The sequence below is a fragment of the Phalacrocorax carbo genome, chromosome 2 (genome assembly GCF_963921805.1).
Source record: "Phalacrocorax carbo chromosome 2, bPhaCar2.1, whole genome shotgun sequence".
NCBI lineage: Eukaryota > Metazoa > Chordata > Aves > Suliformes > Phalacrocoracidae > Phalacrocorax > Phalacrocorax carbo.
This window is the reverse complement of record NC_087514.1, coordinates 129,943,862-129,971,333: the sequence shown is the minus strand read 5'-3', so window position 1 is coordinate 129,971,333 and position 27,472 is coordinate 129,943,862. Positions and strand designations below refer to the sequence as shown.

Here is a 27,472-nt window from a genome sequence, read left to right as displayed (position 1 = left end):
GACATTTTTTTCTGGTACATATGTCAAATGAATCAGACAATGGTGGTGTCAGGAAGATGGATAATGCTGTCGGCAAGGCTGGGAGAGGAGACAGGAAGATGTGTTAAGTACCAAAACAAGGCGGTATTTATGCCTTTCTCCCACACTCAGCAGTACACAAGAAATATTAAAAAAAGGAAGGTAGGGCAATAGCAGGAGCAGCCAGATCCCTGATGTAGTTCTCAGAAGGCTTGTCCGTGCTGGGAAGCATGGTGAGCACGGAGAGATAACTGGTGTGCAGGAGGTGCCTGTTCCTGTGATCCTGGCTGCTGCTGCTGGTAGGTGAGAAGGTGTCTGGGTCTAGCATCGCCCCATCCCTGTGGGGGATGCTCACCCAACACACAACCCGTTCTGCCTCCCTCAGGCTTCAGGGTGTTGCGGGGACCCTCTACCTGCCTGTCCTCAGGCAGGGCACCTCTGCCAGGAATTTTCCCTTAAGTGGTTATTTCTGCCCTAATTCCCTTGGGCAGGAGGGACAGGGAAGGGTCCACAATCAAGTGAGGCAGGATACGCTGTACCTGTCACTCGATGCTGGAAAGGAAATCCTGCTTGTGTGACAGCCACTGCAACTGTGGGTCTAGCCAGGCCCCTGACCCGTGCAAATTTGTTCTGTATCCTGTGGTACAAGCTGTGGGAAAGACAAATCAAGATGTCCAGAAATGGCAGGATGACTCAATGCCTTACCAAGCAGGCAGCATCCTTCCCTTCCCTGGGGAGGGTTGTTTTTTGGTTTGCTCCGACACATCGCTCTGAAAAGCAGCATTGCCAAAGAGTAAGCATATCGCGTGCAAGAGAGTGAGCAGCTGAAATGCTGCATTTTAGTAAGTCATAGCTTGACAGCCAAGCTATGGGAAGTGTGTGGGGATGCATTCCTAGCCCCTTCAAACACAAAAGCCTGTTAGTATAAATCACTAATTCCAATAAAAAGGAAGAGTTGGGGGTTTGATTCTTTTTATCTCTTACTCCACACTGTACCTTAAAGTGTATTCAAAAACCTCGTGGCACTGATAGAGTAGCTAGCTGGTATCTGGTAGAGGATTGAGATGTTGCTGTTCCTGGAGCCTCAAGTGGCTTTGAAATTCAATCCATCTGACCCAAGGTACTGCTGATATATACAGGGCGGTGAAAAACAAGGCAGCAAGTGGAGCTGTGTATCAATGAAGGGGATGGCATTGCAGGTGAAGAACAAAGGGGGCACAGCGGAAGGCAGCAGCCTGAGGGACGAAGTCAGGGGGACAATTTTGGGAAAGGTGGGATGGCATAAGAGACCTTGCATGAGGGTGTAAAAGAACAGTGCATATCAACGCTAATATGCTGAATGCTGAATATTCATTATAACCATACGTATAACTATCAATATAGATTTTAATTATTTTAGAACAGGGAAAATTAACACAAAGTGAACCTGTTCAGGTTCTTTACAGTTTGTATCTAAGTACTACGTGCCGTACCTGATTGCATGTATTTAAAAAGGCAGTAGTCACTACATTTTCATAGGCAGATAATTGAAAGCTGTCCTCTGAATTAAGATGTTATTTTCATTTTTTTGGGTCAAATGCTGGAACTGAGCTTTTAAAAAAATGTAAAATAACCTATAAGAACAGTCTCATTTTATATGTCCCCGTACTGTACTTTAAATACTAGTCATTTCTTCAGAAAAAAATATCCCATGGATGCTTTAAAAATGTTTCAGGAATCACTTAACTTTAGAAACAAAGGAGAAAAATAACTTCACCTGAAACTACATGGTAATGAAACAATGTCTAATTACCTGCATTGAATTGTACGGTCAGGCCAATAGGCTAATGAACATCAATACTCTTTCACAAAAAGCCCTGGGATCCCTAATGGCTGTAAGTGGTCAGGGCTTTGGTTTTACGTTTCAGAGTCTGGTTGGTATAATCTTGAAACAAAATCTACAGATCAGATCATATCCTCTACACAGTCAGTGTGTGTGTGCGCACGCGCGGGCGTGTGTGTGAACGCCCTTGAGCACTGCACATCTGGGATGAAATCAAAGCACTTTTAAGTGCACATGTATCCCATTTCTGGCTTGCTAGTAGCCCTTTAAATGTGCTGGGTTTAATCCAGGAAAAACGAGTATTCAAAAATCACACCAGTGAAGGAAAAAAAAACACCGAAGTTTTATATACTTGGATGGCATTTTTCTTTGAATATGAATGACTTAATCATAATCAGCCTTAGCGAGAGGTGGGCGGTGAAAGTTCTGAAATCTTCTGACAGAGAAAGGCTTTGAACCTGCCTTTCTCATGTCCTTGGCGTGTATATTATGCTCGTGAGAGGGAAAAGGAAAGCAAGCAACTTGCATCCTCGGCAAGAAACTGAAGTCACTCTATAAACGGTCTCAAGGCTTCAGAGCAGTATTCTGCAGAGAGATTTTTGCGGCGCTAATCCTGTCTGATCTTTGAGTACAGATTAAAATACCCAAACCCACAGTGTTCTTTCCAGCATTAGAGTGCTCTGATTTGAGGATTTGCTCCATATCTGGCTTGTAGAGGAAATTCCCCGAACTTCCTCTGAAATCAATTCCCACTTTTCTCATTTAATACATTTATAAACGTTCATTGTGGGCTCAGGCAAGATATGCATATAGCAGTGCAAACACTTCCCACTTGCATTGTACTAGAAGATGGGAACATGATTTTAGAAACTTGGTTACAGTATTTGCTTGCGGGAGTGAGAAAGACCGGAGCTCCAGCCCCTTTACCAGAGGCTTTGCCAAAGTGTTTTATGTCCAATGTGAAGAAAGAGTCCATGGTCTCTCAGCTCGAGAATGAACTGTAATACGGGTGTTGGAGAATAGATCTGGAAGATGGGCAGTGCAGACTCAGGTCCCTTTGAGTTTTCCCACTTTCCTGCATGGTGCTATTAACGCTGAGTGATTTTATTGCCACCTCCTTTTCTGTTTTTTTCCACGGGTCACAACCTAGCACACATGGGAATATCCCATAGGTGAATATAGCAGAGCAACTAAGCAAAAGACTGTCTATTTGGAGAATCAGGATGCTGATTAGGTATGTGTCTGCCTACTGATAGCAGGCACAGGTGATTAATCCCCAAAGTGTCCGGCATTCTGCTGTCAGAAACCTGCCTTTCCAGGGGTGGGTAGCAGTGAAGTAGCAGCTTTCCTTCTGGACTCTGGCACACAGAGGGGAAATCAGGCAGAAGTTGGTTGTATTTTTTGGATCCTTCCATTGCTATTGTGTGTTGAAATTATATGACACCAGTTGCCAGTAAGAAATCACTTTGCTGTCTGTTCTGTGATTACATAATTAAATATCCCTTGCCATGGATACACATGCAGGGATTGACTTAGACTTGGTGGGAATTAGGGGCTTGATTTTTTGAACTTTACATTTCCTGACTCCTGTGCAAATCAAATCCAGTTGTTTGTTCAACACTGCACTGAGAAATGAATCATGCAAGAAACAGTATATAGTGAGAAGCACAAACTGTAATTTCAGTTTATTTTCTGTCCTGATAATAATTTACTTGTTCATTGAAAATGGGTGTAGAACAGGAATGGAGAATTCAGTATTTTTCTATTTCTAAACCTTAAAAAGGTGGCGTATTGCACGAAGATAATGATGCTTATTTCCTTTGCAAGGTGCTTTGAGCTGAACAGAAGGAAACTGCTGGGTGGAGATGGGATGTAAACTCACTCGTGTTTTCTGCTGTCCCTGGAGCCGTGTCCATTCTCACTGAAATGCTGTTGGCAGTTCTGGCAGAGTATCCTTGGGCCACCCTGCCTGTGACCTGCATTGGATTACTTAAAACAGGCAGTTGTCTGGAGAGGTGTCACTGGGACTGATGTCACGGGCAAGCGTGGCTGCTCGGAGCTCCTCTGTGCCCCGAGTTCAGGGACACTTGCAGCTGACCCATCCTGAGCAGCATGGTGTCTATTAGTTTTATTGCCACTTTGATTGTTTGCAGTTGATTCTCACTGCTTTCTGCTGAAGTTTAATTCAGTTTGCATTTGGAAGGACAAGGGAGCAAATTTGTTGTTTTTATTAGCGGCTAAGCTGCGCTGAAGGCTGGATGATGACCCATTGTTCGTGTTGTTACAAAATCCGACTAAGTAGGGAAGAAAGCACAAAGGAAGGGAAAAGTATAATTTAGATTTGCCAAACAGCCTGAGAATAATTAGAAGATTAGCAGTTTGGCACTGTTTACTGGCAAGTTGTGAATGAAATGCATCCCCCTTTTCTCTTTGCATTAGTGTAATTTGTCACTTTGGTTCTGGATTTCATGTCCTTCACACACCTCTCACTCCTTCAGTCAAGATGCAGGACTGTATTTTACTGCACAAGAAATGTAGGAGCAAGCACTTAATATGGCATCAGAGACTTTGTAATCGCCAGTATCCACAGTTCACTTACTGGATAGAGATGAATCACCTCCAGTTTGCTTTTATGAATGTGAGTGGAACATTTGCAAAGAGTGGTTTTCTGTTATTTACGCTGTGAACTGCTTGTAAGCAGCCAACTATAAAAGACCTGAGTGACATTTATGCTTAAATTCTCTCATCACAGTCAAAGTTGGAGGAAAGGATAAAATTCAGTGTGATGCTCTGAAATATGCTGGGTGAAGTTCTGTTTTCAGCTTTAGCTGCCACCAGCTTAACTCCCTGTATTCATCTTGGATATGATGCATAGAGGAGCATGAGTAAAAAAGAAACCTTGACCATTGCAGATGAGAAAACAATATTAGTGCCACTGAAGCCAATGGTATGCTTGCCATGAAGTTTGGCTAATCAAGATTTTTACCCTGAGGTTGCTACCTAATTGCACATGTGTAGGGATGCTTGATGTCTGTATTTTCTTCTGATTTCCTACCCCTCTCTAGTTTTTTCTATCCCCTGTGGGGAATTTATTACGCCCCTGCATAACAGCGACTAGAATCACAGTCACTAATGCAAGAAAATATCTTTGAGGTCATATTCCATCTGCCTACAGGGGTCTGATATAATCTCCTGATAAGAATATACCAGACATTAAGCTGATACTACAGCTGGTCTTGTCTCTTCTCTAATTTAGTGAGATGTGAGCATGCAGACAAGAAGGGGAAGAGAGGTTTTTTCTGAGTGCAGCAATGCATACTTATTCAGAACAATTCAATCCTATTCAAAACCAGCATTCCATGTCTGTCCCAACCTAAAATTCAGCTGGATGATATAACAGCTTATTGTTTGATACAAGCACGGACCACTCAGGTAATAACATCTGTAAAACTGGAGGAGATTTTTGTCATTTCTCCACTGAGGAATAAATGGGAGAAAGTTGTAGTTTATTGTCATAAACAGATTATTACATATAATATTTATAGCCTGTTGTACTATAAATATAACATGCTAGAAATGCTATAAATATTTATATATATAGGAAAAACCCCGAATTATTTGAGCTTTAGGTGTGGGAAAAGCAATCTCCAAATTTTTATTTATCCTTTTTTTCCTTCTTCTAACAAACTGGAAAAAATGTCTGTTTTCCAGTAGCAATTCTGGAGAAAGAAAGGTGGGACAAAAACCAAGACAGCCTTGAAATACACGTCATGATAGGGAAAAATTAGAAAACAGCAAGATCCTGAACTGCAGAAGTATTAGGGAAGCTGATATTATTTTTCATTAATTATTTCAAATGCTTTTAGCCCATTTTTGGCAGACTTAGGGTTTGCTTACAGATATTCAGTGAATAAATTATGATCTATGTTGATAAAAGGAAACATCAAGCAATTCACTGCACCATGCCATCAGACTTTAGATGGAGGAAGCACAGTGAAAACTGTCTGTTTCAAAAAAAATCCAGTATTCCAGCTACAATGATAACTTCTTTGAGGGGATAACTTCATATGACATTCAATGGGATGGCTTCAGAGTGCATGTGTCAGTCAGGGGTATTACCATGATCAATAGTACAGGCAACGCAACACCTACTCCTGTGGAGTACTAATATCCACTGTTTCTATTTCTTCCTAAGCATCAAAGATGAGGGTTTATGTGCCTCTGGCTTCCTGTAGGATCAAAAGGGAATTTTCTGTATTCACTTGATCAGAGGCAAAGCAGGCTGTTCTCTGTGAAAGATTTCTGATGTTGTCTGTGTCACTGACAGCCATTAATGGAAATGTCAAGATCGAGTGGAAATCAGCTGTAACCGATGTTGGTCACTACGTTACTTCGATGAAATAATAAAAATAATAAGTGTGAGCCAAAAGCCAGGTAAGACGAACACCTGCATTTCCTCTTGGCTTGAGGTCGGTGGGGATTTTTTAGAAAATTGCACTATAAAAGGAAGAGAAGAGGGATTGTGCCCTAAAAACCACTGCTACTGATGTTAGCAGAAATTTCAGGGTTTGGTGAGAGCAGATCTGAGTAGCAAGTCCTCTGTTTCAGCCCCAGTTTGTGAGCTGCCAGGTACCCACAGGCTCTGGTGAAGTCAGTCACACAGTTCCTGAAAACCTGAACAGCCACAGCATCAGGTCCTGGGTCATCGTTTCATTCTAGAGGGGATTTGCTAATGTAGTCAGTCCAGTAAGCTCAATTTTATGCCATCGCATTTTATTTGACACTAAACTGAAACAGCTGTTTGCAATTAGGACACATAAAAAGAACAATAACAAAAATGCAGTCTGCCCTTCCAGCTCTACACATACTCAATGCAACGAGTTCACCAAGTTCTGGTGATTTTCCCTCCCTGTGCTCTAACTAAAACATCCAAAGCAATTGATCTTACTGAAGACCAAACAACAAAAAAAATGTTTATCGTTCCCCAAATGCTTCTGATGGGCAGCAGCGACTGGTAATGGAAGATAAACTTTGCTCCGGGTGTGCGTGCAGGCAGGGCTTTCGCTGCTGCGGAGCTGATCTAAGCACGAAGTTGAAGCTGGGCAATGGCTGTTGCTGTGCTGGGACAGGATGAGGTAGAGAGCTGGTTTCTTACCAGGACTGGGATCCAGGGCAGCTGGCCCACCCTCCCATTGGGAACAGTGAACAAGGAGCTTGTAAAATACACAGACCAAATGGAAATGACCCCTATTGACTGAAACCAGCTGCATGTCAGACCTCTCACTGTCTCTCTTGATTTGCTATCTCAAATAAATGGATGTGGTAGAAGGGGCTATGGAAAGAAAACAAAATAATTTATGCTCCTTGAAGTCTCGCCACACTAATAAGCCACAGTTTTTACAGCTGAAAAAAAAAAATGTTTATTCGCAGATTAAGTTTTTCCCTCTTTTTTTTTTTTTTTGGCTTTGAAAATCTGCAGTTTAGAATAAGACATGCTGTAGTTCAGTTTCAGAAGTCTTTGACAAATATCGCGTTGGTAGATTTTGTTGGGTATTCATCACACAAAACTGCTGGCTAATGAGAGCTTGGTATTTTTTTTGCATTTTGATTCAGAAAACAAAGTTACGACAGCTTTTGTTGGTGCTTTGGCTTAGATCTGCATGGTGGCTCAGCCCTGTGAAAAAGGTCGTAGCAAGTTTTGAAGAAGAATGACGTGCAGAATGACTTGACTTATTCATGTGTTGCTTTCCTTATTTTTCCTAATACACTCCTGGGTAACACCAGTTATTATGAGCATTGTGAAGAGCTGCTTGCAGTAACCAGGGTAGCACTTGAATTTGGAAACATTAAGGACGACAGCTGCTCAAATCCTCCATTTTATACCCAGGTTGGGTTACTGCTATTTATGTTAGATTGAGCTCCTTTATGACTTTAGAGGTAGGGAAGGAGGTATTTAACTTAACTGTCACAGTTGCCTTGATCTCTTTTTGAGAAGATCATCAGGTTGTGATGCATACCATAATGCAGTCATGGTTTAATAGGCTTTCTTAAGGAAACTTCTTTAAAAAGTCATCAGTCTAGTTTTCCTTCACACAAACTGAGGCATTGATGTGTTTTGCAAATATATCTTTTCTCTTATTTTAGTCTTGTTCATCCAATTGATTGTGAAATAAGCCACCAGATTTCAATTAATGTATCTATTAGAGTGTCTTGGTGGAATGACCTTCATGGAGTCTACAAAAACATGTGGGATACAAAACTTTGAGGATGATAATTTGAATTGACCCTGATACTTCTTTTTGTCTTCCACAACCTTCTTTTTCTTTCTTTAATATTTTTCTTTTTCTCCTTAAAAATTTGTTTCTTCCTCACTCTCAGGTACGTACACAAACACGATGGGGTAGCACCTTTGAGCAGGTTCTGAGTGTCCTACAAGTCACTCTCTTTGCTTTGAAGACAAAACGAAGATGCAGCTCAGTCAGGTCATTGCTTCTCCACTGGCAGATTTTAGCTGTGCTGGCTTGTAGGATCTTCTGACCATCATCTGTGACCCACAGATACTGCTGGGGAAAAGGCACACCTCTGTTCCTCGTACCACTGCTGTTTCTTGCTGGCTGTCCTATAGGTGGCATCTCTTACTGATGAGCTATCTGCTATTCCTGATATCCTCTGTCTGGTTAATGAATTATGAGCTAGTTGTTGGGTTATTCAGATCATGCTAGTCTGGTAGTGGCATCAAGTGATACTGTGGACCTCCTTCTCTCCATTTTTATCTTACCAAGTTTTGCTGACTAATTGCTTGCATTAGTGAGAGTAAACCAAGCTTACGCGGACTTCTTCAAAAATGTAAAGAGGTCAAGCAGTCTTGGGTGGCTGCCTCTAGTCCAGAACGTGGCGGACATTCCCATTGCCCTTTCGTGGTGTTCAGGTAAAAGTGAACGAATCCCATTGATATGGTGAGTTTTGCCCTGGTTAGGACTCCAGAGCAATCCAGTGACCCTACAAAACCTGAGGAGTACAAAACAGAGAGAGGGATTAGCATGTGATAACAACACAGCAGACATTTGAACTTTCCAGCAAAGAGGATCAGGCTGAGGCCACTATCATTATTTTCCTCTTTCTGATGAAAGACCAGGATGGGTGCTTATACAACTGTAGAATATAGTTGAACCTGAATTTGAAAAAAATGTCAATGCAGTATATTTGTCAATGAGTCTTTTAAATAATATCTGTCGTAAAAACAAGAGGGGAACTTTGTTTCACCTTTATTTTAATCAGACTTTCCATTTTAAAAGTTGTAAGAATACAAGCTTGATGAAGCTAATGCTACTGAGCTGGCCAAAGAGAAAAGGATGAGAGCCAGTTATTTTTCCTCAGCAGCACAGTAGGAAATGTGTTACTGTTAATTTTCAGTTCAGATGTTTATATCTTTACATACTTACAGTGGAAAACTAGATTAGAGCCCAAGAATATGTTCATTCTCAAACAGAAATAAGATGCCTTTTATCAAGGGAACAGCAGGAAAAGAACAAAATAGATCTCAAAACACAGGACAAGGCACCATTTCTACAACAGTAGAAATCTTATTCTGATTGCTCAGATCATTATGCATGAACATTCAATTTTCTGTCTTGTTCTATTTCAGAGACTGAAGGCAGCATTGACTCATCATCCTGCCGCCATGTCGAACGGGAATATGAACACCATGGGCCATATGATGGAAATGATGAGCTCACGGCAGGACCAGACACCACACCATCATATGCACTCACATCCTCATCAGCACCAGACGCTGCCACCTCATCACTCGTACCCACATCAGCACCAGCATCCAGCGCACCATCCTCATCCTCAGCCTCATCACCAGCAGAATCATCCCCATCACCACTCCCACTCGCACCTTCACGCTCACCCGGCACATCACCAGACCTCGCCGCACCCCCCACTGCACTCAGGCGGACAAGCACAGGTAGACCTTCATGCCATGCTGCATCTCTGAGATTTGATGTTATGTGGAGATAAAGCCTGATCCCTGTATTGTTTCTTCTTGCACACATCTTGTTAGATACAAGACCCTCGGGCTAGTCATAAATGTCTGCTACTGGTGGTGGGGAAAAACGCAAACTTTATTCAGAAAATGGACTGAAGCAACAACTCATTTTGCTGCTTAATTTGCTAGATATTTGTAATATCTTAATAAGTAGCTCCAAGGTTTTTCAGTGCTCTGAGCTCTGCAAATTGCCACATATCTTTTTATGGACGAGGTATATTATGGAGATTAGCATATTATATATGTTGCTTAATGTGCTTGAACCTAAAATTCTCAGGCTAAGATTTAAAGAGCTGTATGTGCTCTACCTGCAGAAATACATAGCACTTCACTTTAGTGAATTAAAATGGCACTGGTGGGTGTCTGGGTGTGTGTGTGTGTTTTCGGGACTGTAGATAGTAGAGGTAGCTTTAAGGTAAGATACATTGGCTGAGAGGAAGAGAAGAAAGGATCCAGACCCTGTGAAGGGGATAGCAGCCCCCAGCTGCCGAGTATGAGAGAAAGCCAAGATTAGCTAGGGGTGTGGGCAAGAGTTGGTGGACATTGTGACAGGAGAAAAAGATGATGAAACCAGTCCAAGAGAGACATTTAAACCAGGAAGGCAATTTTGGTTTGGATTCAGGCAATGAGAATTCAGGGAAGGTCTCCATTGAATGAGATGAAGGTCTCAGATTTTGGACCAGGTATATTGGCGAGTGAGCACAGACTTTAGCAGAGTCATTTTTAAGAGGAATTCTATTAATGTCTTAAGATGATAGGCTTCTGCACCAGATTGTTCAAGAAAAATAAAGCTCTGGGGCCAGTGACTGTTACATGTCAGGTCAGGGGAACAAATTTAAGGAGGACAAGCAGGCAGTGCATGGAATGAAGCAAAGAGGGGTGCCAGCCATAAGAAGTTCAATATGTGAAGTATTGTGTTGCTTGCAAATACCTTTTAGACAAGCTCTTTGAAAACATTAAAGAAAATTAGAGGATTTGGCTGACATCCCAGTGTCCCACAGCATTAACTATTTACTAATATCTAGCTTTATTACTGCAGAGGCTGCAAGCACATCGGATTTCCCTAAAGCATTTGCTAATGTGAAATGAATTGTCAGCTTTAGAGAAACAGTCTAAATAAGAGAGCAGCAGACTCCCCTGTGAGAAGATGTCCAGAGCTTTCCTAAGTTTAGTTCAGTTTTTACTTTGTGAATTAAATTATTTTCCCATCTGTTAATGAGTTATTTTCCTTAGAGTTGTTTAAAAACTCCAATAAAAAGACATTATTTCGTAACAGAGAAACGAAAAGTAACCTGATGGCTGGCTTGGAGATCCATGAGAGAGTAAGGATGAAGTTGTGCTTAGCAGACTGAGGACCCCATTGATGAGATGAAGGAAGTCACTTAACCTCTCTGAGGCTTTTAAACAAGGGCAATAATACTGAGACCTCACTGAGGGGTTGGGGATAAACATGTTAATGAAGGTGAGGGAGTCAGATACCACAGTACAGAGTGCCGCTGCAGAACATCCATATTACCACTTTTAACAGGTGAGGAGAAAACAGCTACAAGAGAAAACAAACCTCCCAAGTTTAAGAACAAGACATCAGCCAATGAGCCAGTATCCTACAGAACAGAATAAAACAGACCGTAGAATAGACTGTTTCAGTTGGAAGGGACCTACAACAGTCCTCTAGTCCAACTGCCTGACCAATTCAGGGCCGACCAAGTTAAAGCATGTTACTAAGGCCATTGTCCAAATGCCTCTTGAACACTGACAGGCTTGGGGCATTGACCACCTCTCTAGGAAGCCTGTTCCAGTGTTTGACCACTCTCTCAGTAAAGAAATGCTTCCTAATGTCCAGTCTAAACCTCCCCCGCGCAGCTATAAGCCATTCCCACACATCCTATCACTGGATTCCAGGGAGAAGAGCTCAGCACCCCCCTCTCCACTTCCCCTCCTCAGGAAGCTGTAGAGAGCAACGAGGTCACCCCTCAGTGTCCTTTTCTCCAAACTAGACAAACCCAGAGTCCTCAGCCACTCCTCACAGGACGTGCCTTCCAGCCCTTTCACCAGATTTGTTGCGCTCCTCTGGATGCATTCAAGGACCTTCACATTCTTCTTAAATGGTGGGGCCCAGAACTGTACACAGTACTCCAGGTGAGGCTGCACCAATGCTGAATACAGCAGACTAATCACCTGTTTTCATCAGCTGGTTACGCTGTGTTTGATGACCCCAGGATGTGTTCTGCCCTCTTGGCTGCCAGGGCACACTGCTGACTCATACTGAGCCTGCTGTCGACCAGCACCCCCAGATCCCTTTCTGCAGAGCTGCTCTCCAGCCACTCCTCTCCCAATTTATACTTGTGCCCGGTGATACTCTGTCTTAGGTGCAGAATATAGCATTTCAACTTGTGAGATTTCATGCCATTGATAATTGCCCAATGCTCCAATCTATCTAGATCCTTCTGCAAAGCCACTCATCCCTCAAAATAGTCAACAGCACCTCCCAGTTTGGTACCATCAGCAAACTTGCTAATGGTGTTCAGTCCAGATCATTGATAAATTAACAGAACTGTCCTTAGAATTGAGCCCTGAGGAGCACCACTGGTGACCAGTCGCCAGCTAGATGTAGCCCCATTCACTACAACCCTTTGAGATCTGCCCTTCAGCCAGTTCTTCACCAAGCGCACTGTGAACCTGCTCACTTCACAGCTGGACAACTTGTCCAGAAGGATGCTGTGGGGGACAGTACAAAAGCCTTACTAAAATCCAGAAAATCTACATCCACCACCTTCCCTTCATCCCCTAGATGAGTGACCTTATCATGGAAGGATAGCAAATTAGTTAAACAGGACCTTCCCTTTGTGAACTCATGTTGACTGTGCCTGATGATTGCATTGTTCTTCAAAAGCCTTTCAATAGTACCTAGTATAATCTTCTTCATAATTTTTCCAGTAACTGAGGTTAGGCTAAGAGGTCTGTAGTTCCCTGGGTCTTCCTTCATGTCCTTTTTGTAGATTGGAATAATGTTGGCTAGCTTCCAGTCAGTAAGGACCTCCCCAGACTCCTAAGACTTTCAGTAGATTATCGAGAGGGGTCCTGCCATAACGTCCACCTCTTCCTCTTAACTTCTGTGCTGCCGAAGACAGGTTTGTGTCATGCCAGTTAGGACAGCCTTGACTCCTTGTGCTTTGTATTCGCTGTTAGCTAGGCACCCTGAAAGATTCGCAGGCAGGCAAGAAGCAATATGGGCACCAGGGTAGGTGGGCTGACTGACAGGCAGAAAGCTATGTCAGATTCAGTCCAGTCTTGAGCCAGGCCCGCAGTCAGACGAACTTTGTCATTCACGGCATGGCACTGGAGGCAATGGGTCCCATCAGGGATCAAAGAGGTCTTCACCTTGTCCATAGGTGTAAGTGTCACCCAGAGGAAGGGAACAGAGGGTGACGGCTGACAAGGCTGAGCAGGACTTCTAGGGTCGGCATCTTCCCCAGGCAGCAGAGCTCTTGCTGCACGCCTGCTCCCATGGTGGGAAGACAATAGTGACTTCTGAACAGATGCATTAGTGGGGAGAAAAGAAGGGTTTGCTGAGTAATAACCACATGGTTATTACTTTCTAAGCTCATCTATAGTCCCCATGGTAATGGCCTCTTTGGGGGTCAGATTGCTCCAGCAGATGTTAATTTTATGGTGCATTTTACTAATTATTAGCCTCCTTATTCTTCTGAGCCAGATTCTTCCATTCCAAACCACCTGCCAAATGACAGCATGGTCCACGCCGCTGTGAGCTGTGTACTCCCATGCTGAGACTGTTGTTATTCTTCTACACCACACCCTTCTGTAACGTCAGAATTCTTTTCCTGCTTTTTAGCTACCATTCTGGTACACAGGAGCCCAATGAATTATACTTTCGTAGAATGAATGAATGGGTATTAGTTTTGTAGTTGCAAAGAACAGAGAGAAGGATTGGATCAAGCATAAAAGTAGAAATCACATTCTATAGGTATCTTTCTGAGAAGAGAGATATTTTATCAAGATATAGCTGGTTTGCCTCAACTGCAACAAAAATGACACGATTATTCTAGCGATGGTCTCATGAAGGTTTCTTCATATCAAACTTGCCAGAGTGATAGCTTAAGCAGAGTAGGGGTTTGGATGTTGTTTCATTCTGTTAGCTGTCCTGTGTTTGTCTTCATTATGGATATGTGATTAGTATCCTCTAAAAAAAAATATTAATTTCAGTTTTAATATACGTTCATTTTCTTTCTTATGTCCCTAGGCAGGGCAACGAAATCCTGCTAGAGAATGATGCTTAGACGGTTACTAAGATATAACCTAACAGATTTCAGGGTTAAGAGCTATCTAATAAGAGTCAGTTAATTATCCCACATGACATTATTAGTGACGTAATGGCAACCTTTATAATTAATATCTGCCAGAGATAGAGAGAAGATTTTGTTGTTCTGAAAATACGCTCCGACTGCCCAAAGACTGGCTGCTACATTCTGAAAACAAAATGACTCACTAGTTATTCAGAGGAAAATGACCATATGAGGGGAAAGAGAAAAAGAAAAACTCTATAGTTACTTTTTTCTGCCTATGTAGCAGATCCAACAGGGAGAGTTAAGAAACAAGAATTTTTAATGCTGGATGAAAAAGGAAAGAAATGGGATAAGGAAAGCATTTCATGTCCAGGAACATAAATAACAAATCTTTGAAGTCCTGAAAGGTGTTGTATGTGAGAAAATGAAAGGCCTTTGATGAGATGTTGACATTAAAAGGGATCTCTGAGGCCTCTGCACTCAGACATCTTGCTAAAGAGGCAGAGTGCCTGGCCCCGGTGGACGGGGAGCAGCTGGCGTCCCTCGGCAGCGATCTCCCGGAGGCAGTCTGGGGATGTTGGCGGCGGGGACAGGGACAGTGGCTGGTGGTCCTCTGCGGTGCTGACGGCTGCAGCCTCTGCAGCTGCCATGGCCCTGGGACTCCAACCCCCACTGTGGACAGAGGGTTGGATATTTTAACCGTGAGCATTCAGGCTTAATACAAGTTGAAATTTTAAAATCTGTCAGAATATGCAGGGTGGCTTATTTATTTTTAGAAAGTTATATTTTAAAAAACATTTTTGTGCTCCTATGAGAGATTCCCTGACTGTGCAACGTATAGCTGGGAATAAATCTGGCTTTATGCAAAAAGCGTTATCAGATGCACAGAATAATTACACATAAAATTTCCACTTTAATTGACACAATTCAGCTGGGGGAGGGAGCAAACTCCTCTTCACAGTTTGTGGCAAGATTCTAGACAGAAAGCCACCTCGCAAGATGATAGTATCATTTTAATTGAGACAGACAGAGGTGTTAGGCAAACACATGTTAATTGCCGCAATTGAAATTCAGGGCTCAGTCTGACAAAGCGCTGAGTACGTCCACTCCCTGGAGTCAAAAGGAAGCACCTTGGAGGTTTGGGCCTTTGCCAGAACAAGAGGGTTACTTTTGAGTCAACAATTCAGGTTTCCAGACTTTTCCAGACTGTACCAGAGCGGCGGCAGCAACCTGAGCAGCTGCAGCGGCTCCTGCTGCACGCAAGCAACGGGACGCGTGGGTTGGGCTCCCAAGCCCTGAGCACAGCCCAGAGCGCTGTGGCCTGGGCACCATGGAGAGGCAGGAAAGCAATCCAAAAGCTGGCTATTCCCAGGCAGCTGAACCTTAAGTCTGATGCTGGTTCCTGACAGGCACATGGGCATATGTTTCATCTGCCCAGGAGTTAGAGCACAGACTATGTGGGGCTGCCCCCACCACGCACCTTTTCTGTAATGGCATGGGCCAGTTACTCTCAGGAGCAGGATCAATACTCTCCTGGCATTGAAAAAGCATAAATACATACTTTTGCCATAGTTTTGTAGCAGCAGGACTGGATGTGGCATGTCTCTGCTGTCAAAGCCAGGCTGCTGAAAAAAAGGGCCTACAGCATCCATGGGGGTTAAATGGCAATTCCTGAGAAGGGGAATATCACTTCTCCATGCAGTGCAGGGATACCAAAATACAAGTTTGAGTTCAGGTACCTAAATCCTTTCCTTTGCTCCCAGCTGAGGGGCACCAAGGTCTGCTGGCCTTGCACAGTCCCAGCCCACAGCTTCCCAGTTCCACTCAGGTGCAAAGAGCACTGCAGCTCCCATCTCCAGAGGTGGTAAAGTGCGAGACGGAGCTGGAGTAGCTTGTGAAATAGAAATGTCCTAAAATTTTGGAGGCAATTTAAAAAAAAAAAAAAGAAAGAAAGAAAAAGAGAGACAGAAATGAGGCCCCTACAGTCTTCTGCTTTGATTAAAACAGTTGCTGAGAGAAACTTGACATTTCATGTCTGAAATAGGTGGTGGCAGAGAAAGTACCTAAGTGAAATGTTTTTAATAACTGTAAGGGGAAAAATATTTTCCCTACTAACATTCAGAGGATCGTTTCAAAAAAATCTCCCCTTTGACCACGGCAAGGATCTGCCAGCAACTAATTTCAGTGGCATCTGGCACAGCTCTTCGACTTGCGCCTGTTGCAGACCTCGCCGGGGAGCAGGGCAAGCATGTGAGATTTCCCTTCCCCTTTCAGCATCCCTCTCCGTAACTTTTCCCCGTCACTACCCCCTGCCAAACCTCTTGTTCCTCGCCAGGTTTCACCAGCGGCGCAGCAGATGCAGCCCACGCAGACGATACAGCCACCGCAGCCGACCGGAGGTCGCCGGAGGAGGGTGGTGGACGAAGACCCGGATGAGAGGAGACGGAAATTTCTGGAAAGGAACCGAGCTGCCGCCACGCGCTGCAGACAGAAGAGGAAGGTCTGGGTGATGTCACTGGAAAAGAAAGCAGAAGAGCTCACCCAGACAAACATGCAGCTTCAGGTGCGAGCCACTGTCTGTGCCCCCGAGAACACAGAGGGGCTCTTTGTGCTCAGAGGGGCTGGCGGTGCCGGCGGGCCCTAACCGCCTTCGGGGCTGCCCCCGCACAGCCGGCTCCTAGCAGGAGCACCGGCATAATCAAAGTCGATTAATCAAGATGTGTGTGCTTCAATTAAAGAAATAATTGCATTTTAGTGGGATAAGCCAGGAAAAAGCTGTCTTGGGATTTAGAAGCCTTCGCTAGACGGAGTTGTATTTATTTTCTTTTCTTGTCACTGCTTTTTGTGGGGAATTTTTTTTTTTTTTGAAGTGCCATTAACTTGTCTGTAAAAGACTTCTTCAGAGTAGGGCATGTATCTAAACCTTCATTCAAAGACAGCAAGATAGGAGTGCAAATAGATCGGTCTACCAGTGAGGAAAAGAATGAAGTGGATGGATGAAAATACCCTGAATTAATATAACAAAAGCCCTTCTTATGGTGAGCACAGTACTTCTGCCCCATCCAGAGGTGGGCCTGTGTGCTGCCAAGAGCAGAAAGACCATTTGCACAATGGCACTCCCCCAAAACACACTCCCCCAAAACAGAGAGGTGTGAGAAGCACCCAGGCGCCGGCTGTAGCGGAGCTGTAGGTGACATGCTGTAGGTGACAGCAGCCCTGCCACCACACTGCCCAGCATGGCAGGCTGCCATTTCCCCCGACAGGTCTGGCCCCTGCCTTGATGCAGACAGCCAGAGTATTTCCCAGACAGATTAAAAACACTGCCTGAAGTATCTCTGGTGCTGTGAAGGCTTAGTTTTCTTGTCAGTTTATATTATCAAATCTGGAAGCCAAATTCCCTTCAGAAGATGTTATAAAACAATGTAATGGACAAACGTTAACATAAACCCAGCACACGAGCACTGAGCACCATTTCTGCTCAGTCCTTCTGGAGCTGTGGAGCAGTGTCTGTGTTCTTGGGTTTAAACTTTGCAGAAGAGCCTGGCTTCAGCTTTGTGGCAAACCAAACTCTCTCTTTCTTTTCTAGAATGAGGTTTCCATGCTGAAAAATGAGGTAGCACAGCTGAAACAGTTATTGTTAACACATAAAGACTGTCCGATAACAGCTATGCAGAAAGAATCGCAAGGATATCTAAGTAAGTAGCTGGTATATTTGCACAGTCTCCACACTCCTCACAGGAAAGCAAAGTTTCTCATTCTTCCCTTCAGAACCCCTTCTTGGTCTTATTTTCACTTGAACCTGTCTTCTCAAACATCATCTGAAACATCCGATCTCCTGCCCTTATTTATCCAGCCCTGCTCAAACCCAAAAAAGCCCTGGTTTGCACCCCACACAGCAGAGCTAGCCTTCCCCACCCCTCCCTTCGGCAAGGAGATGCACGCAGATGGACCCTCGCTCCCCTGTGGAGGATCCCGCTTGAACTCACAGCTCCAAACCTGCAAGAGTCCTCCTGGGCACAGCACTGCCAGCACCTTAAAATAACTCTCAAAAGGAAAGTTAAAAAGGAAAGCATTACAGTCCCCTCCAGCGAAAATGGTACTGTGCTCTGACAGTGGCGCAGACCAGGCATGGCGCAGGTTTTCCAGGTTTGTTAACTCTTTTTAAACTCTCCCATTAATTTTTTTTTTCAAAAAATCTCATCTAATGGAGACGTTGAATCGATTGTGTCTAGTTGCATTTTACTAGTGTGGTAATTTAGGGACAAATTCTTTGCTTGGCTCTAGAATGGCGCAGAAGAGCCTCAGGGTTAATATTTGCTAAATTGCAGCATTCTCTTAAAATAGAGCTCATTTCTGTCTCCTCTGCATCACTATGCATCTGGCTCTTTAACAGTACTCAAAGAAAAAAAACATAATTGCATTACATGCCTATCAACTGTTGCTTGAATTAGATTTTCTGTGCTGCAGTGCACTGCACTCTAATTTTGATTCCTGCTGGAGCAAATAAAGCATTTAAGCATCCCAACTGATTTTATAGACCTTAAGATATCGAACTTTTTATCCTGACATTAGTTTCATAATCGTTAAGGTCTTGGACTTTTTTCAGGATCCCAGCCCCTGAAGTCAGGTTGATATCAGAGAAGGTGACTTAAAGAAAATAACAAAAACTACAGAAGATCAAAAGACAGACAGTGTTGGACAACTGTGTGTTTTTAAATCCTGGGACTTGTTTGTGCCTCTGGTTGTTGGTATTGCTGCTGTAGTAATACATTGCTTTTCCAGAGTGTCACCGAGCCTGGGCTTGTTACTGGGATGGATAATTGAATGTGTATTGTCTCTGTCCCCTCATCCCCCACCCAGGTCCCGAGAGCAGTCCTCCCGCGAGCCCGGTCCCAGCTTGCTCCCAGCAGCAAGTCATCCAGCACAACACCATCACGACCTCCTCCTCTGTCAGCGACGTCGTGGGAAGCTCCACTCTCACCCAGCTCGCCAGCCACAGAACAGACATCAACCCCATCCTTTAAAAGTGGTTGATCAGAAACTGCTAGGGGAGTGTGGTAGCGTATCAAAGCGTCCTCTGTGCTAAGAACATTTGCAACTGTAACTCAAGCCTGGAAGATTCCTCAGTTCTTGAAAGACTCTGGCTTTCATTTTTATAGTTATTAAAATGTCTTTTATACTTAGTTACATAAAAGGGAGTTATGCAATTAATATGCTATCAGCTTGAGAAATGCTTTGGTGCTTTCTCCAGTTTTTTTGGTACCAGTTACTTGTTTATAAACCTAACTGTTTCTGTACATAGTCACGTCACGTTTCCTTCTCACCAATCTAGCCTGAAGCCTCAGAAATACAGAGTTGTGTTAAACTGCAGCTTGTTAGCCAATGTGAGGCATGAAAAGTATTAAACAGAGTCATATGTAGGTAACTAGGAGTAATTAGGCTATAAATACAGAGAGAGGGCATCTGCTGACAGCATAATAAAAAATGAGTTAGCATTGTGCTATCAGCAGACCCTGTCTTGCATTCAGAGCCTCTTTCAAAGCGGTGATATAGGATGTGGCTATCAGGACAAAATCAAGCCCAAATAACATGCTCTTTTGTCTCATCCTCCCCCTTCTCTCTCTTCTACCCTGCCCTTTTTCTCCTCCAGTTATTCTTACACCTTCCTTTTCCCTTCCCAAACCCTTTTCATCCCTCAGCTTATTTTTCTCCTGCTTTTTTTCATTCCAAGGCTTTCTTGCTTCCCTCTCTTTTTCGCAAAGAATGGTGATGAACAAGCAAAAACTTCAAGCCCACCTAAAAACTGTCAGCGCGGCTGCTGCTTTCACTAACTCTTCACCCACAGCTGGGCTGTGCTGAGCTTTTGGCTTTTTAAAAATAGAAATGCTCCTGATTTAGTGTTTTTAATAAACAGCGAAAGGCAAAAGCAGTGCAGCCCCAGGTGAAGCAGGATTGAGGGCCAGCTGTGTTGATGCTAGCAGCCCTGTAAGCTTCTGTGGCACGGTACAGGCATAGCGAGCAACACCTGAGAATCACAGCAATTCTTTTGCACTGCCAGTCATTAACATAGAAAAGTCCATGTAGTATATAATAATTCGGAAAAGTTCTATTCCCTAACCCGGTTGTGTTGTTCTCACAACGAAAACTAACAGCCTCAGGTTTCACGGGCTATAAATGAGAAATAAATCAGCCTAATGGTTCTGACCGGTTGAAAAATGCCATTTTTAAATCCCAAGGAAAGACCTGCTTCTGCAGGCATTCCTTTAAGCATCCACAGTCCGATCCCAAGCTGGCAGACAGCAGTGTAGCTTCACTGACTTTAATGGCACTTAACGCCCGTTTACCGCGGGTAAGGAATTGTCTCATTAACATGCTAAATAATTTTTAGAAGGCGTGCAGCCACTAAAAAGTGCTGCAAGAATGGCAAATCCCGCTGCACTCTGGATAAAACTCAGTCCTGCAAAGAGGGTCTGGAAAAGAGCCTTATGCCACAATTAAGGTTTTTGTTTGGACTCTGGGCCTGCCCCTCAGCGTGACTGATTTGCATCCCCAACTGGTACCAGTGATTGATGGGAAAATCGGACGGAGATGATGCCAGTTAATTACACTGCCTCGCCGTATATTGGGACCTGATTTTGCTCTCAAATCTGTCAGCGGCAAAACCTCCCGCTGCGTACCCGGGAAGCGGGCTCCGAGCTGCTGATCAATGTTCAAACGTTTTAAGCTGCATCTTTAATAGCAAAAGCTAATTCACGTTATTCCTGGCAAATATTCTAGCTCTGAACACACTTTGTTCTGAAGTTCTCCTCCTCAAAGGCTGTGTCTTTGGTTTTCAGAGGAGTTGTGGGTTTTAAAAGGGTGGCTCTTCTCCATGCAGGAGTGAGAGCGAAACAACTGAACCGTGACCCACTGTAAGGAGCAGGGCCCGTCTGGAAAGGAAAGCAAAATTCTGAGGATCATTCATTTCTGAATTAGTTCTTATCTTGGTAGCTAACTTTTTATCAGTATTCTTTAACAGCTCGCTTTCCATTTATGCAAATACATTCGAAAGAAGAAGATTTTTAATGTACAGTGTAAATCTTGACTTGATTATATAGTCTAAGAACCAAAAAAAATTACGAAAAAATACAAATGTAAAGGATTTTCTATTATATTTTAGACAAACATATACTTTTAAAGTGTTTTAAATACTGAATCTATAATTTTTTTTTTAACCTCCAGTTGTAATAGCTAAATGGTTTTACTTCATCACGGCTCCCAAGGGAACTTTTTTCAAATATGCAGTCAAGCAAAATGTTCCAGCTGAGTATCCACTATGTAAAAAAAAACCAAAAAAGCATTTCCCCTGTGTCTGAATTTCATCATTCACCATGAAAAAGAAAATGCCATCGCAGGGTTAATTTAAAAAACTTTCCCTCTGTATGGGTAGCACTTAAATACATTAAAAAATAAAAATCAAAGTTGTCGGTAATATTAGAATACCCAGTTAAGCTACACTGCACTAAAATTACGGTTTAGCTTCATTTTATTCAGTCTCCTCAATTAAAATATTTAGCTGTTAAACTGAAAGCCTCTACATTAAAAAGAAAAAAAAAAAGAAAAAAATACAAAAACCTTGCCTAAGTTTTGTTAAATTCAGCAACTTGACAGTTTGACTGATGTGTATTATATATAGCTCAATTATTTCTTTTTTTAATGCTAACTAGGCAAGCCAACCACACATGTTGGCCTAAATGTATAATTACAATGAAATGTCTCCTCTCTATACTATTGGCCTTTAGGTATAATCCTTGCTAGTGATGTGGAAATAAGTAAAGGATGAAAAGCTATTTGCTATTGCTTCTTGTAACTCTGTCGCAGGTTCACAGGCCAAGACAACACGCAGCATATTTATATCGTCTATATCATCGGTAAAAGGACCAACCATACCAGGCACCTTATATTATTCATCAGATTCGCTTCCACATTAAAATGCTTTTGTTTTCCAGGGGAGTGATCCTGCAGCCTTTCCTCAAGCTGCCGGTCCTGCCGGGCACTGGAGGCTGCCTGAGCAAGGGCTGCGGGAGAAGCCCCTGCCTTTCTGTCCCCGGGATGTCCCTCTGCTGCGCAGTCGGTGGCAGCGGCCTTCTCCTGAGCACGTCACTCTAAATGCACTTCCCGGGCCTTTTCCATGGAGAAGAAATCCTGGTTTTCCACGAGCTACTACTGGAGACTGCTCTGCTTTCCTCCTGCTCTGCAAATCCAGCCCGTTGCCAGCCTCGCCGCGCTCTGTGCTCCATCCCGCTGCCGGCAGACGACTTGGACCGCTTCCCTTGCCTGCTCCCCCCGGCGCTCGCAGGGCGGTGAGCCTCAGCGGGCACCTTGCTCAGGAGGAGATATTTCTGTGGACGGCAGAATTGGATGTCTTGTTGTATGACATCGGAAGCACGTTGGAAATCTCAGCCACGGACAACTGCAATACTTTGATCAGAAAGAAATGATGCTGTGATCCGGTTCCTTCGTCCCTGGCCCCCCTTCCCCAAGTCAATTTATGCAAGCCATATTCATAACGCTGCCTGTGGGAGACAAGTAGTTTGTGTGCTATCATGGTGTGTTTTATAAGGACGATGATGATGATGATGATTTATGGAGAATTTCATGCTGTTGGGAATTAATTCCTGCTACGAAGCTAAATGTCTGCTGCCCATCTTCTAAATAGTGGAAAGTCAATGGTTCAGTGCCTCAGTGCGTGTGGATTTAGTGTTAACTGACTCTGTCCTGTTAACTAACAAGCCAGCTATAACTGTTGTTAAATGCCCAACTTTTGAGGATTCATATTTTTTTAAGCAACGATACTTAGTGTTGGAAACTAGCCTTTTAGTTTAGGCAAAATGTGCTTTTTAGCAGCTAATACCTTTTTTAAAAAAAAAAGCGTATAGAGTGAATTTATGAAAATTCATGAGGACCAAAGCGATTTAAAAACAGGAATCTATTAATTTAGTATTCACATAGAATTTTATAAAGTATTTATTAATAAATGTTATTTTAACACATTCCATTTGAACAGTATTCTTGTACAGAATCTGTTTGTTTGTTTTTTTAAAGTTACAATATTAGTTTTGCAATAAACTACTCTAGGTGTGTGTGCATCTTAATCTTTCAGGGTCTCAAGCAGAAGTTGTCCATCTAAGATGGAGAAGCTTGCTGAGGTCAGTTGTACAGAAATTCCTAGAATTAAATATTTCCCTTAAAGCAGCATCTGCTTTTTTTTTTCCTTTTTTTTTTTTTTTTTGGTAACAACAAAACAAATTATGAACCTTCAGTTGTTTCCTTTGTATTGGAAAATGTGCTCTCTCATTTTAGAAAGCATGGGTCAACATATAACTGGAAAGCCTGTCTTTTGTTTTTTAAGGCTGATTTCATACATCACCACAGAAGATCTAACCCCATCCTTGTTTCTTTTCTAATATCACATAGTGAGTTGCACTATACTGCCTTATCATTGCCTCTTCTGTCCTCTTACTAAGCAGTGTTCCTTAGGTTTAGACCATTGAAGCTCCATTATACATCAGAGAAAATTACTGGAGGGGGAAGAAGAGAAAAAGATTGATCTGTAGACATAAAAACTAAACTGTGCCTATAAAACAAAACCAGTTACAACTAATTAGTATCTTATTTCTACATTTCAATTATTTATATTACTTTAAAATTGCACTTTAGCTGTCATTCTCTTTCTTGCTCTCCCTTGTTGAATCATTTATAAATACTCTTGTAAAACGTTTGCACCAGATACATTTATATGCTTTCACTGGTGGCATATCTACAACTTGTCTCTCACACCTGCCCAAACGGAGGAGCTGAGAACAGCCAGTCTGCAGTGTGACTTAGACTTTACACCCTCTTCATGACAGCATATAAATGTTTTATTATGCAAAGTGTGTGAGGCAGCATCTAAGCTACATTTATAATATCTCATCCCGAGAACCAAAGTGTCCTGTATATCGTAAGGTCAGGAGACTGGCTCTGTTGTGCATTGTCATGCACTTTGACTGTTGTCCAACCCACGGTAGCTGCAAAGCTGCAGTGATAACAGTGGCCATACTATGTATTAGAGTTCTGAATCAATAAAATATGTTGCCTTATAACTTGACTAGGGACAGCACCTTTAAAAAAAAAATAAGGAAAGAGACTAAAAACTTCTAAGGACAAACAAAAGCAATAAAATCTCAAGTGATCTGAACACCAAAAAAAAAATTGTTCAATTTTTCATCATCTGAAATAATCATCTAAATACAAAGACAAAAGACTGTTTACATCCATAACCTCTTTTTTTGTTTTTCAGAGCTTACAGTTATCTCAATTTTATCAGTGGCTTTACACTTAAGAGCTAAATTGCTTACCATTATTGGTTTTCCACAGCTTTCAAAATGACTTTATAGTAAATCCTAAGCTGCATGAGGCCAAAAATGTCAGTGTTCACACACACTGACAGACAAGATTGATTCTCTAAGTGGAAATCTGATACTTTCCCAGGCTCTCCTTGGACTGGAATCAATAATCACAACTTGCTCTATTTAGACCAATGTGTAGTACCTGGGATTCAGGATCTCCAGTTCTATATTTATGCAAATTAAATGTTAGCGATGTTGAGTTTCACCTGGTAGAACTGTTCCTGAAGCCCACTGTAACATCATGCCATCTAATGCCATGAGACTCTTAGACCCAAATTGCTTTTTCAACTAAAAATCTGTGCGACAGCCTCCTGAATGAAGCCTGAAAGCTCCTTCTGGCTCTGCTGAAACTGCAGCAACATCAGGAAGCGAGGCAGGTGGGAGGGCTGATAGGGCATTTCAAGGGAAATGTTTCCCTTGCTGGAATTTAGGAAATTCCAGAGAAATTTTTTCCCCACCCCTCGGAGCTGAGATTGCAAAGAGATCCCTGTCAGAGACAACCTCTACCATGCTTCCAAAAGACAAACTATTTTGCACAAAAGGTGTATTCGCTCTTCCGGATAGGAATAGTTGCCACTGAGAGTTTTGCCAAGGACTTTTATCACTGGGACTTGAGTGTTTCCCAGCCCATGGCCGTGAGCTCTGTACCCCTCTCTGTAATGGCTCCGTTCAAACACTGGGTAGCATTCATCGCTGAACGTTGCTTCTTCGGACTATTGCCATTGTCCTGGTTTTAAGGAACTTTTAGCACTGCTTGGAGTAAGCCTAAACTATCGAAGTTTATATATAAATATATATATTATATTAAAAAAAGGTGCTGTCACAGTAAGTTTTGGGCTTGAGGTTGTTTGTATTGTATGCAAAGGTTTTGTGTTTGTTTGTCTGTTTGTTTTATTCTGTAAAGCAACCACCTTCCTTACCGGAGGGAGATAATTTTTTTTTTTTTTTGGTACATAAGTGTAAATACTTGCTGCAGCATTTAATATGTTTAATTTTATGTTAAGCTTTTTGTTGCATTGTGAACCCATTATTGTTACAAATGGACAATGAGTTCATTGAGACTGTTCAACTAGGTCAGATTTTTACATCTCTTTCTAGCTAGAAGAGACAGAAATTTTGTGCATTTGTACAAATGTTAATAATATCACCGCAATTCCAATATAATAAAGCACTCAAATACAAATATTTCTAGTAGTTTGACTGTGTCTATACCCCAGACATTTTATGGAACTCCTGCAATTAAACCAAGATACTCTTCAGTGCTTTCTATTGTGAGCTGCATCCATCATCTCTCCCAAAATCAGAGGACTATGGTGCTGGGCATCCTCCTGTCTGGCCGTAGAAGTGAGGGGCTGTGCAGAAACTTACAGCCCACCTTTGCCCTCCAGCAGCTGAGATGACTTTGGAAGAACAAGTGGTCTGAACCTTTTCCAAGCAGGGAGGCTGCAAAGCCTCAAACAAAAAGACTTAGGTGGCGGAGCCTGACATGAGGCCTCTGCATAAGGATGAGACAAGCTGTTATTTTACTTTTCCTTGCAGCTGGAGTGTGCTTATATCAAAATACACTCTATGCTTGTTATCCCGCCAACCTCGCCTCTTGCCAAAAGCTGCCTGGAAATGGATTTCCTGCTGGGCTAATTAGCTCTAATTGTGATGCCCCTGTTATCTTGCCAACCTCATTTCTCACTATAAATTGGTCCAATACAGACCTTGGCACAATAATGTGTAAACTGCAATCTAAAGTTAGTCGGGATGAACCCATCTCTCCAGTGGGAAAGCCAGCTTTAGATTAATGCAACTTGATGACCTTGCTGGCAGTTCCGGGGTGATGGCCTGACCGGATGGGGTCTGAGAGGTGCAGCCTCGGCTACGGGGACCAGCCTGCCTGCAAGCGCTCGGTCACGGTGTCACACTGCAGGAGGCCAGCCCCATGCGCCATGACCGTGCTTCTCTTTTGGAGGCCCTGGCATGGACACAGCTTCTGCTGTTCTCCCCTTGGTTTTCAAAAGGCTAAATCTGGCCAAGAGCATTCACCCTCCTAAAATGGGTAGGAAAAAGGCAGAGCCGTGACCCTGTCCCCATTCTCCATTTGTAAAAGCTGAAAGATGGGGCAGTGGGCACATGTTGCTCCCTGTTTAAGGGGGTACAGCAGACATTTTCCCCAAACACCACAGCACGGCATTAGGTGGAGCCACATCTGAGGCCAGATACTCCTGCATTGCCTTTAAAACAGGGCTGTCATGCCACAGCTTAACTTGTATTTATACAGCAGGGCTTTTGCTCTGGGACCAAATACTGAAAGAGGATCTTCATATCTGTAAAAATAGATGACTCTCATGAAGGCATATGACAGGACTATTTTATTGTCCACACAGTTATATTTACACCTGACAGTATGAGCTAAGCAAGATGTATTCAGGCTGAGGTAACACTGCCCTTTACAGCTGATTCATGGTTTCCCAAACCTGATCGCAATATTTGTTCCTCTTCCAAGCAGTCCACTGTTACTATTGCTCTCTCTGGGCTGCTCTGGACATCATAACAAAGTTATTTTTAGAGAAAAAATGAATCAGTGCGAGCGCATGCTCCTTCGCCTCTCTTTTGCAGGGATGCAGCCAGAACTAGCCTGAGCTAAAGACGCTCTGCATCAGCAAGGGGGTTGCTCCAGCTTACGTCAGTCAGAGCACTGGTGCAGAGAGACTCCTTCCCCCGACAGACCAGCCCCTCGTGCTTTGGTTGGACCCATTTGCCTCTCAACCTGCCCCCAGCTTTCTCCCAGACCCAGGCTGCAGCCTCAGCTACTTGGTGTAAGGGCACTCAAAACTAATGGCAATGTAGCACAGAGTTT

General features: G+C 43.0%; 1 protein-coding gene across 3 annotated transcripts in view; it reads left to right on the top strand.

The window, feature by feature from the left end:
• Positions 1-25,809, top strand: part of CREB5 (cAMP responsive element binding protein 5) — a 261,732-nt gene extending 235,923 nt beyond the window's left edge. For 2 of the 3 annotated variants that reach the window (XM_064444344.1, XM_064444345.1), the window contains 4 exons: positions 9,486-9,809; positions 16,530-16,757; positions 17,781-17,889; positions 19,055-25,809. In XM_064444344.1, the coding sequence (XP_064300414.1) occupies positions 9,486-9,809; positions 16,530-16,757; positions 17,781-17,889; positions 19,055-19,218 (825 nt within the window). In that variant the 3' untranslated portion in view covers positions 19,219-25,809. Of the gene's footprint in view, positions 1-9,485; positions 9,810-16,529; positions 16,758-17,780; positions 18,341-19,054 lie in introns of all 3 variants that reach the window. The other variant, XR_010371704.1, reaches the window with a different exon arrangement.
• The last annotated feature ends 1,663 nt before the right edge of the window (positions 25,810-27,472 follow it).